At 39.0% G+C, this 12519-nt stretch overlaps 1 protein-coding gene across 9 annotated transcripts in view; it reads right to left on the reverse strand.

Annotated features, from left to right (window-relative positions):
- The window catches only part of fryl (furry homolog, like), a 599764-nt gene that overhangs the window by 9451 nt on the left and 577794 nt on the right, over positions 1–12519 (reverse strand). For 8 of the 9 annotated variants that reach the window (XM_085969926.1, XM_085969925.1, XM_085969924.1 and 5 more), the window contains 2 exons: positions 11094–11111; positions 1663–1773 (listed from right to left, as the gene is read on the reverse strand). In XM_085969926.1, coding sequence (XP_085826052.1) covers positions 1663–1773; positions 11094–11111 — 129 coding nt within the window. The remainder of the gene's footprint in view (positions 1–1662; positions 1774–11093; positions 11112–12519) is intronic. The other variant, XM_085969921.1, reaches the window with a different exon arrangement.

Here is a 12519-nt window from a genome sequence, read left to right on the forward strand (position 1 = left end):
ACAGTCCACTTCATCGGTGGTTCTGCACTGTATTCAAAACTCACCCCCCTCCATCACTGGGCACTGTGGCTGTAGCATGTACAATCTACAGGATGCACTCCAGCATCTCAACAAGCTTAATTCAATAGCACCTCCCTCCTCTGGGGCCTCTATCATCAAGAAAGACAAGAGAAACAATGTCATGGGAACACCAACACCTCCAAGTTCCTCTCCTTGTCACACACCATCCTGACTTGGACATATGTCGTCATTCATTCATCATCGCTGGGTCAATATCCTGGAATTTCCAACCTAACAATATTGTAGGTGCACCATCACTGCAAGGACTGTAACAGTTCAAGCAGAAGGCCCATCAACACCTTCTTTGGGCAATTAGGAATGGGCAATAGATGCAGCCTTCCAGCATAGCACACAGCCCGAGAACAAATATGAAAATAATAGTGGCGGTGTAACGATAGATGAATTTTCTGGAGTCTTGCATAATTCCCTTTGGGGATCAAGCATTAATTATGCAGAAATTGGATGGAATCTGATACAATTCTAAGTCTGCAAAATAGGCCAGTAAACAGTGGAAATTTGCTAAAACTTCATAGCGATATCTAAGAAAAGGACACTAATATTGGGTGAATTTAACCATCCCAGGATAGACTGAAACAAAGGTTATGCATGTGGTCAAAGTGGGAATTGCTTTTTAAAATGCATTCAGGACTGCCTCCTGGATACTACAAGGAAAGAAGCACTGCTTGTTTTCTGGGAAATTAAGTGGCCAAATAATTGATGTAAAGTACATGAACAACTGAGAAATAGCAACCGCAACATAGGTTCAATGTAAAAATCGTAAAGGATAACGAAACATCAGCGATAAGGGTGCTGGAATCAAAAAAGGAAAAGCACTGATACAAAAGGGATCTAGCCCAAATTAACTGGGCAGAAAAGTTAGCAAACAGGTCAACAGTGAGAAATCTTCAAATATGTGATACCTAGAGTACAAAATAAATATATTCCTACAAGGTGAAAAGAGGATGCATCAAAGAATAGAGTTATGTGGATAAATAGAGAAATTAAAACTAAACTGAAGCTTAAAAGGGAGGCATATGATAAAGCTAGGGCTAACACTAGTAAAGATAATCAAGAAGCAGATAAATATAAAAAGGATATTAAAGCCATAGATTTTGTCAGCATAGATTCACCAGGATGATGCAAAGGATGGGAAAGTGTAGCCAGGAGGTAAAAAGGGAGATCAGAGGGCTAAAAGGGAATATAAGAAAAGGCTAGCAGATAATATGAAAGGGAATAGGAAGAGCTTTTTAAAGGATATAAGTTGTAAAAGAATAGTTAGGGAGAGGGTAGGTAGGCTTAGGGATGAAGAAGTGAATTGAATTGTGGAGGGTGGAAGTATGGTGGAGATGTTAAATAAATATCTTGCATCAATGTTTACACATTTTAGTAGAAGTGAGAACAAAGGTTTACTTAGAGGAGGATATGGAACAATTGTTAGAGATAATTGTAGTAAAGGAATTGGTTCTGAAAAAGTCTTCTACAACAGAACTCAAGGTGGATAAGTCACCAAGCCGATGACAGATAAATAAAGAGAGGGCATGGCACCTGATAGCACACAGAAAATAATTTCTGTCCTAAATGCAAATATTACTCAAAAGTTACCTCAGCCTCTTGCTTGATGGTGTCTACTTGACTGATGAGTTTGCAGTAGGCTTGATATAAGAGCAATAGTTGGAAATGCAGTTTGTACAGCCTTCGACACAGCTCTAGCTCCTAAAAAGAGTAAATGTAGATCAATTAGTATGTTCCTCAGCTTACTGCACATGAAATAACTTGAAGATTAATCACAGCCAGCTTTCTGCAATGAAATATTAAAGATGGTTACTTACTAATTGCAGAGGAAATGTCATCTTAAAATGAGCTGATACAATGTAAAGCTGATGAAAGGCAGATGAAAGCTGAACCTTGCACTACAGTCACAGTTACAGCTCGAGTACAGAAAGCAAAAAATCAGCTCACAGGCACGTCTGACACAAAGCAGCCAGCATTGCTGTGACAGACGGTTACCCAACAGTAACTGAAAAATTAATTAAATCCATGACATTTAGGAAAAAAATGACATCAATCCAGATAGTAAAATATTTCCCTCAAAATAATTTTAAATCCCACCGCTGAACTGATATTTACAAACTATTCCTATGCATATGTGGTACCTTAAAGACATCTGAAGTACTAAGCTAACTGAGTTTACATTATTTGATTTTATGATTTCTACATAGGATTATAACATAAAATAATCTGACTACACTCAATGATTATTAGGTAAACAATAATTGACCTGAAGGTTATAGAAACAACCAAGATTATGCTATGATGTCCCATTACTGCATGGCCCATTTGATTCTGAAGCTGGTAAGAACAAAAGCTTACCTTGTGGTTCCCAGCCTTTAGTCAAATTAGTTTCTTATAACTTTCTACATATTTTAGAAATGGCAGACGTTTCACTCATTTTGCAAATACTGCAACAATTGCTTTACACCATCAGGCAACAATTTCTGTTCTTCCCCAATTACATTAGTAATCATACAATACTGAAAAAACTATTTCCTCAGTGTCTCATCAGTCATTCGGCTTAGAAATTCTGTGAACGATATAACATTCTCCCTTTACCACTAAAAAAAGAAAATTGGAACAAATGGCTTCTTTGTTGTAAAGTGTTTCTGGTTGGGACAAATGGATACTTGTTTCGAGAAATGATTAAATTTCAAACATTTACTTTAAATCATAGAATCATACAGAACAGAAGGAGGCTATTCGTACCATCATGTCTGTGCCAGCTCTTTGAAAGAGCTATCCGTTTAGTCCCACTTCCCTGCTCTTTCCCCATCGCCCTGCACACTTCTCCTTTTCAAGTATAAATCAAATATTAATCTTAATGAATGAGCTCTTGGTCATAGATAATCTTTGTAAATACAATCTTGTTAGAATAAGTTATGATAGATCCAGATAAAATTCACACATGCTGAGTCAGTATACATTTTCAATAAGGATTCCACAAGGTTGATCCTGTCCCAGTTATAGAGCTTCCCACAGTAATAGGAATCTAGTTACTTCTACTTTGAACAGTCATTGAATTTGTGAACATTGTCTAGGGAAGTGTATACCTGCTTCAAGAGACTCTGAAAGCATGTAGGTATATTAGAACTCGTCAACACTACCTCTTTGAAAAGTGAAACAGCTAAAAAGAATTATGGTTAACTTTAAAACCCTTCTAATTTTCTGTTCCTGCTGATTTTCTTGTCCATTTTTGAGGAAAATGAAGAACTGGCAGAGTAGTATTACTACGCTCAATAGTGCCAGGAAGCTGATTTAACAGCAGTAGATACAGGTAGAAAAATAGGGCTTTTATATTCATTCATGGGATGTGGGCTCCGCTGGTAAGGCCAGCATTTATTGCCCATTCCTAACTGCCCTTGAGAAGGTGGCGGTGAGCTGCCTTCTTGGAACTGCTGCAGTCTGAATGGTAAAGATACTCCCATTGTGCTGTTAGGGAGGGAGTTCCAGGATTTTGACCCAGTGATGATGAAGGAACGGCGATATATTGCCAAGTCAGGATGAACTTACAGGTGGTGGTGTTCCCATGCTGCCCGTGTCCTTCTAGGGCGGGGGTTTGGGAGGTGCTGACAAATAAGCTTTGGCATGTTGCTGCAGTGCATCTTGTAGAGGGTACACACTACAGCCATGGTGCGCCGGCGGTGGAGGCAGTGAATGTTTAAGGTGGTGGATGGGGTGCCAATCAAGTGGGCTGCTATGTCCTGGATGGTGTCGAGCTTCTTGAGTGTTGTTGGAGCTACACTCATCCAGGCAAGTGGAGAGTATTCCATCACACTGCTGACTTGTGCCTTGTAGATGGTGGAAAGGCTTTGGTTAGTCAGGAGGTGAGTCACTCGCCGTAGAATACCCAGCCTTTGACCTGTTCTTGTACCATTTATGTGGCTGGTCCAGTTAAGCTTCTCGTCAATGGTGACCCCCAGGATGTTGATGGTGGGGGATTCGGCAATGGTAATACTGTTGAATGTCAAGGGGAGATGGTTAGACTCATGCCTGCTGGAGATAGTCATTGCCTGGCACTTGTGTGGTGCAAATGTCACTTGCCACTCATCAGTCCAAGCCTAAATGTTGTTCAAGTCTTGCTGCATGCGGGCATGGACTGCTTCATTATCTGAGGAGTTGCGAATGGAACTGAACACCGTGCAGTCATCAACGAACATCCCCATTTCTGACCTAATGATGGGGAGGTCATTGGTGAAGCAGCTGAAGTGTTTGGGCCTAGGACACTGCCCTGAGGAACTCCTGCAGCGATGTCCTGGGGCTGAGATGATTGGCCTCCAACAACCACTACCATCTTCCTTTGTTCTAGGTATGACTCCAGTCAGTGGAGAGTTTTCCCCTTGATTCCCATTGACTTCAATTTTACTAGGGCTCCTTGGTACAGGTACCACACTTGTTCAAGTGCTGCCTTGATGTCAAGGGCAGTGACTCTCACCTCACCTCTGGAATTCGGCTCTTTTGCCCATGTTTGCACCGAGGCTGTAATGACGTCTGGAGCCAAGTGGCCCTGGCGAAACCCAAACTGAGCACCGGTGAGCAGGTTATCGGCAAATAAGTGCCACTTGATAGCACTGTCGATGATACCTTTCATCACTTTGCTGATGCTTGAGAGTAGACTGATGGGGCGGTAATTGGCCAGATTGGATTTGTTCTGATTTCTGTAGACAGGACATACTTGGGCACATTTCCACTTTGTCGGGTAGATGCCAGTGTTGAAGCTGTACTGGAACAGCTTGGTTCGAGTTGCGGCGAGTTCTGGAGCACAAGTCTGCAGCACTACAGCTGGGATGTTGTCAGGGTCCATAGCCTTTGCTGTATCCAGTGCGCCCTGCCGATTCTTGATATCACGTGGAGTGAATCAAATTGGCTGAAGACTGGCTTCTGTGATGGTTGGGACCTCAGGAGGAGGCCGAGATGGATCATCCACTCAGCATTTCTGGTTGAAGATAGTTGTAAACGCTTCAGCCTTGTCTTTTGCACTCATGTGCTGAGCTCTGCCATCATAGAGCCTCCTCCTCTTGTTAATTATCTATTTGTCCACCACCATTCACAATTAGATGTGGCAGGACTGCAGAGCTTTGATCTGATCCGTTGGTTGTGGGATCGCTTAGCTCTGTCAATAGCATGCTGCTTCTGCTGTTTAACATACATGTAATCCTGTGTTGTAGCTTCACCAGGTGGGCACTTCATTTTTAGGTACACCTAGTGCTGCTCCTGGCATGCTCTTCTACACTCCTCATTGAACCATTGGTCCCCTGGCTTGATGGTAATGGTAGAGTGAGGAATATGTTGGGTCATGAGGTTACAGATTGTGGTGGAATACAATTCTGCTGCTGCTGATGGCCCACAGCACCTCATGGATGCCCTGTTTTGAGCTGCTAGATCTGTTCTGAATCTATTCCATTTAGCACAGTGGTAGTGCCACACAACACGATGGAGGGTGTCCTCAGTGTGAAGATAGGACTTCATCTCCAAAAGGACTGTGCGATGGACACTCCTACCAATGCGGTCATGGACAAATGCATCTGCGACAAGTAGATTGGTGAGGCCGAGGTCAAGTAGGTTTTTCCCTTGTGTTGGTTCTCTCACCACCTGCCGCAGGCCCAGTCTGGCAGCTATGTCCTTCAGGACTCGGCCACCTTGGTCAGTAGTGGTGCTACCGAGCCACTCTTGGTGATGTACATTGAAGTCCCCCACCCAGAGTACATTCTGTGCCCTTGCTACCCTCAGTGTTTCTTCCAAGTGCTGTTCAACATGGAGGAGTACTGATTCATCGAGGGAGGGCAGTAGGTGGCGGTTTCCTTTCCCATGTTTGACCTGATGCCATGAGACTTCATGGAGTCGGAATTCAGGGCAACGCCCTTCCAACTGTATACCACTATGCCGCCACCTCTGGTGGGTCTGTCCTGCTGGTGGGAAAGGACATACCCATGGATGGAGGAATCTGGGATGTTGGCTGTAACGTATGATTGTGTAAGTATGACTATGTCAGGCTGTTGCTTCACTAGTCTGTGGGACAGATCGCCCAATTTTGGCAAAAGTCCCCAGATGTTAGTGAGGACGACTTTGCAGGGTTGACTGGGCTGCACGTGCTTTTGCCGTGTCCGGAGCCTAGGTCAATGCTGCATGGTCCGTTCAGTTTTATTCTTATTGTAGTTTTTCGTAGCAATTTGATTCAATGGAATGGCTTGCTAGGCCATTTCAAAGGATAGTTAAGTGTCAACCACATTGCTGTGGGTCACATATAGGCCAGATAGGGTTAGGACGGCAGATTTCCTTCCTTAAAAGGACATTAGTGAACCAGTTGGGCTTTTATGACAATCCGGTAGTTTCATGGTAATCACCATTACTGATACTGTACTAGCTTTTTATTCCTGACTTATTTAATTAACTGAATTTAAATTCCCCAGCTGCCGTGGTGGGATTTGAACGCGGGGTGCTTCAGTAAACTTGCTATTTGAACGGTATAATTTTGGTCCTTTCTCACTGTTGTGCAAATTGATTCTTTCACGCTATATCGATAATATGTATTTAGCACATACTTACTTAGAATATTCATAAATCAACAGAAATAGAAAGGATGGAGGGCTGTCTAAAGAATACTGAAAATAAGCATACCTCTTAACAGCTTTATATATAAAAGGAAATAATGCGGATAAGGCTTCTCATAGATTAGCACAGGTAACATCAAATTGCATTTAAGACAAAAAAAAACTCAACTGTCACCCACCAAAACATGAAACAACATATTCAAGGTCAATTTCCACAATTTAGTTTAGATCCATGCGCATTTACAATCTTAAATTCTCTGCCTTCCATGCTACACAACAGCAATCTGTTCATCAAACCATCATTTGAATATCTTCTCAAAGTCAAGTGCATAACAATTCTCATGAATTATCTTCAAAAAACAAACACAAATGTAATAGTTGGCAATTACACTGCAAATGGTTAGGTTCGTGGAGGTGTTCAGCTGTAGGTACTTTGTGCAATCAGTGTTACAGTACTTTTTAATGTTCACATATAATGTAAGCCTACAAACATGTTTTGTGTCAGTAATGGGACTGAAAGTTAAGGTTTTGCTATCAACACCTTATTCATGTTGTAATTGAATAATCTGATAATGTGCATATTATATTCGGCTACTATATTTCTTTAACACAGCAATAATCCTTTCCCAAAATATATTTACAATTAGCATCAACATTTCTGTTTGATCATTAACATATAAAAATTCTGGAAGATTCTTTAAGATTAAAAAAAAATAAGCTTTGTAAATATGAGATGATGTATTGTTAATAGTTTCATAATTGCTCAAACCTTTGGTCAATAATAGTTTCATTATAAGATTGTACTTATTTTACAAAAACTGACATTACAATACACTGACAGATCACACTTGGGAGTACTGCGTTCAAATGGTCACCATGCTACAAAAATTACATGCATGTCCAGTAAACAGCAACAACTTGCATTTATAAAGCACCATTAATGTCATAAAATGTCCTATGGCGTTTCATAGTAGCATTATCAAACAAAAAATTGACAAAAGAGCACCAAAAATGATCTCAATTGTAAAGGAAATGAACCATAAGGAAATGTTAATGTGGGGGGGGGGGGGGGGAAGGAAGGTGGGAGGGAATATCAAGGTATAAAATATCAAACTGTACAGATAAGGCAAAACCAGAATATTACTTCAAAGTATGTTAGACTAGTAGGATTAGAGGTCCAAAATTTTAATTAGTGAAAAGTAAATATGGGGTGGCTTTTAGGAATAAGTTGTTTATTCAAAGGGTGATAAATATTTGAAATAATTTGCCAGGCAAGATAGTAGAGACAAATGCAATTGGAAGCTAGGCTTGGATAGGAAGGGTATCAGAGGGAGGAGCTTCAATGGGTCAAATCATTCATTTGTGAATATTTTCACAAATTTTAGAGCAGCTGCATGTGCTTTGTGACATCACTGGCTAACAGCTTGTGTTCCTGTCCATTGATCTTAATAAGTGAACAACAGTGATAAACTATTTTTCACATGAGATTTCTTTTCATCCAAATAGATTTAGCATTTGCAGCAACAGTTGTACTTATTTTTAGAACAAATCAACAGCTACAACGAGCCACAGTATTTATCTTAAAACGCAACTTGCTAAAGCATGCTGAAGAGACAATACTGTACATACTTTAGTTGCTAAAATGTTATTAAAAACAGAGACAGAATTACAAAATAAGAATAAACATTTTTGGCTATTTCATTCCTGTAATGGCTTATGCATTCACAGTTTGGTTTCATACCTGTTCAATTAGCTATATTTTACTACAGTATTTCAATATCAAGACATATAATAGACTTTTTGAGCAGAATTACTGCTTGAACAAAACAACTGAAACAAGTTATTAAATGCCAAATTCAATAATGAGTTGTTGTGCATAGTTTACGTTATTTTATTTACGCTGCAAGAACTCCCTTTAAAAGATTGGAAATATCAAATATTTTTTGGTACAGAAACACAAACCACAGTACGTGATACAGTGAGAGACAAGAATGATTTTCAACAACAGTATGATTCACTGAATATTCTCCACATAGATCTGTTATTAATGTACAATTTTGGTAATTTTTACATACTGGAAGATAAATAAACTCGCCTCTGATTTTAAAAGAATTATGTTATTATTCCAAATTTAAATTAATTATTACTGGATAATGATTTACACATTCTATATTTAAAGAAAGAAAATTGTTTATTATTCTGCCATAATTATCAAATCTAATACATTTAGATGGAAAATAAAGAATTCTTAAATCTGATAACAGAACACAATTCATCACAGAAATCTGGTTTTCTTTAAGGGTATGGCAACCATATAACATTAAACTTGGCTTGTCTGAACTTTTACATATTTTAAATTGGAGCCTTTGATTACTGATTAAACATGAAAACAACAAAGGTAATACTTCATACATTTCAGTCATACTGTACTTAAATTTGGAAATTTAAAAGTAAGCAACAAATGTTCATGGCCTAAATTGTTTGATAGAAAAATAGGCCTATTTTAAGTTAGATTTTTAAAAAAGTCTTTTAGAATACCTATATTCAGCACAAACTACAATTTTGGTATCCTAAAAGGACTTTGAGTAGAGATAAAAAAAATTAGACTTTCATATTGAGGTTTACATTTCATTTGATTCATTGGAAAAAATTCTGAGGGACAGGATAAATTAGGAAGACATGGATTAATCAGGAACAGTCAGCATGGATTTGTTAAGGGAAGGTCGTGTCTGACTAACTTGATTGAATTTTTTGAAGAGGTAACGAGGAGGATCGATGAGGGTAGTGCGTTTGACGTAGTCTATATGAATTTTAGTAAGGCTTTTGATAAGGTCCTGCATGGTCACAAAAGTAAAAGCCCATGGGATCCAAGGCAAAGTGGTAAGTTGGATCCGAAATTGGCTCAGAGGCAGGAAACAAAGGGTAATGGTCGAAGGGTGTTTTTGTGACTGGAAGGCTGTTTCCAGTGGGGTTCTGCAGGGCTCAGTACTGGGTCCTTTGCTTTTTGTGGTATATCTCAATGATTTGGACTTGAATGTAGGAAGTATGATTAAGAAGTTTGCAGATGATACAAAAATTGGCCATGTGGTTGATAATGAAGAAGAAAGCTGTAGACTGCAGGAAGATATCAGTGGACTGGTCAGGTGGGCAGAACAGTGGCAAATGGAATTCAATCCGGAGAAGTGCGAGGTAATGCATTTGGGGAGGGCTAACAAGGCAAGGGAATACACAATAAATGGTAGGATACTGAGAAGTGTAGAGGAACAGAGGGACCTTGGAGTGCATGTCCACAGATCCCTGAAGGTAGCAGGACAGGTAGACAAGGTGGTTAAGAAGGCATACGAGATACTTGCCTTTATTAGCTGAGGCATAGAATACAAGAGCAGGGAGGTTATGCTTGAATTGTATAAAACACTAGTTAGGCAGCAGCTAGAATACTGCGTGCAGTTCTGGTCACAAAATTACAGGAAGGATGCGATTGCACTAGAGAGGGTGCAAAGGAGATTTACGAGGATTTTGCCTGGGCTGGGGAATTCTAGCTATGAGGAAAGATTGGATAAGCTGGGGTTGTTTTCTTTGGAACAGAGGAGACAGAGGGAAGACCGAATTGAGGTGTATAAAATTATGAGGGGCCTAGATAGAGTGGCTAGGAAGGACCTATTTCCCTTAGCAGAGGGGTCGATAACCTAGGGGCATAGATTTAAAGTAATTGGTAGGAGGTTTATAGGGGATTTGAGGAGAAATGTTTTCACCCAGAGGGTGGTGGGGGGTCTGGAACTCACTGCCTGAAAGGGTGGTAGAGGCAGAAACCCTCATCACATCAAAGTACTTGGATGTGCACCTGAAGTGCCATAACCTACAAGGATACGGACCAAGTGCTGGAAAGTGGGATTAGGCTGGATAGCTCTTTGTCAGCTGGCATGAACAAGATGGGCTGAATGGCCTCCTTCTGTGCTGTAAATTTCTATGATTCTATGATCACTGCCCACTAATTAAAAAGTCATCAACTTTAATTTCTGAAGCATGCTGTCAGTTCCAACGATGTCTTTTTTGTATTTGCACTAGTCAAGAACAACCACTGCCCACTTGCCATATATATGGTTTATAATATCAAAGACTTGATACTTACGATGCTATTTACCTCAGTACTCACAACTGGATGTCATTTTATCAACACCGGGGTAGCAAAATAAAATCTATTTAATATACTTACTATAGATGATCAATGAAAGGAAATTACCTTTGTATGACTGGTATCATAAACAACATGGAAGCAACACATAGCGTTCTTTGGCAGCTGCGTAACATGTACACACATACACGAATGATGACAGACACATTGCAAGGTTACAAATGTAAACACGGCAAAGAAAGGTCAGTTTGCGATTCCGACACTGTTAATATGTCTAGAAGACAAGAACCATCACTTACTGCTAGAACTTCCATTTGCTAAGCAAGAAGGTGAAGTCACAAAACAAGGAAAGAAAAAGAGATCAAGAATTAGTGACAGTTAAACCTCACACAAGGTCAAAGATGTCCCAGTGTTATCAGAACTGATTTACAAACTAACCTATGCTACAGATTGAACCCAAATCCCTAGAGATGTTTAGAAGATGCATTTTCACATGAATTTTCATCTCGTCTAAGTTATTTCATAAAGCCTCCTTCCTCAATTAAAACCTGATTTTAAACATTTAACATTAAACAGTTACTAATATATGTAACTAATATCATTTTTGGTTTTGTGGTAATTTACAATACAATAGTCTGCAGAGTTATGAAACAAAATGGAAACCTATTTGCAGTTGCCAAGTTAGTAAAATTTTATTTCTTAAATTATCTTAGATTTCTTCAAAACCATACCTACATATTTAAGTTCAATTACAGCTTTAATGGTAACGCTGTGATAAAATTGTCAAACTAATATTTCCATCCCAATAGTGGGTATTGATATAATGTTACTGCATGACTTTAATAATAACATAGAATTAAAAATGGAAGGTTAAATATTTATTTTATTGATTGCCTTTAATTAAAATCTGGATTTTAAAGAATCTTGTATGTCCTCCTACTTTTTATTTAAAAAAAAGCATTATATACATTCAACGCTCTCTCTAAAATGACTCTTTTGGGACAAAATAAATGATATAAATCAGATTCGCATTACAGCAAAGGCAAGCCCATCAAAGAATATTAAAATTACACTACTGCAGGAATGTAGCCACTGCAGTATTTTTGAAGGACTAAAAGGGAGCACATTTACTTTCTAACCTTATTAATCACAGTCGTGGTGAGTCACTGTCACATAATTAATTTTTGTAGGTTGCCAATATGACCAGGAGAAAATTTTAAGATTCTTTCCTCACTAATATTTAGGTTAGAATTACCTAAGGTGGTATAACACAGGTTTCTTGTATGTTACATTTGTTTTTAGAAATAATTCTATACTTCCTTGTCTATAGATATTTTAAAGATCCTATCAGAAAAGACCAGGAAAACAATCTATAATTGAAGATCAAGATGTGTCCACATTCCCTATGTTGCACATTACAAACTGTAAATAGTGCAAACTGTAATCTCTTAGAGCAGGAAGAAAAATATAAGAGTAACATTTTAATTTAGATTTAAACAGTCAGCAGCTCACCAGGGCAAACGTTAGATCACCACTGTCGATTTAAAGTTTGCAATGAAATACTGGACTTTTTAAACAGATACTGCCTGTGCACAAATATCTGGTCTGCATTTGCTGAACACTGTTATAATCTCTGGACACATCATTACACTGCAAAAATGTTCTCATGTCTCTTGGCATCGGATTGTTCTGCTGCTTTCCCTTTCCAGTAAACAAATCATTCAC

This window comes from Somniosus microcephalus, chromosome 2 (assembly GCF_052327205.1).
Source record: "Somniosus microcephalus isolate GS21.2 chromosome 2, FLI_Smic_1.0, whole genome shotgun sequence".
NCBI classification, from domain to species: Eukaryota; Metazoa; Chordata; class Chondrichthyes; order Squaliformes; family Somniosidae; genus Somniosus; species Somniosus microcephalus.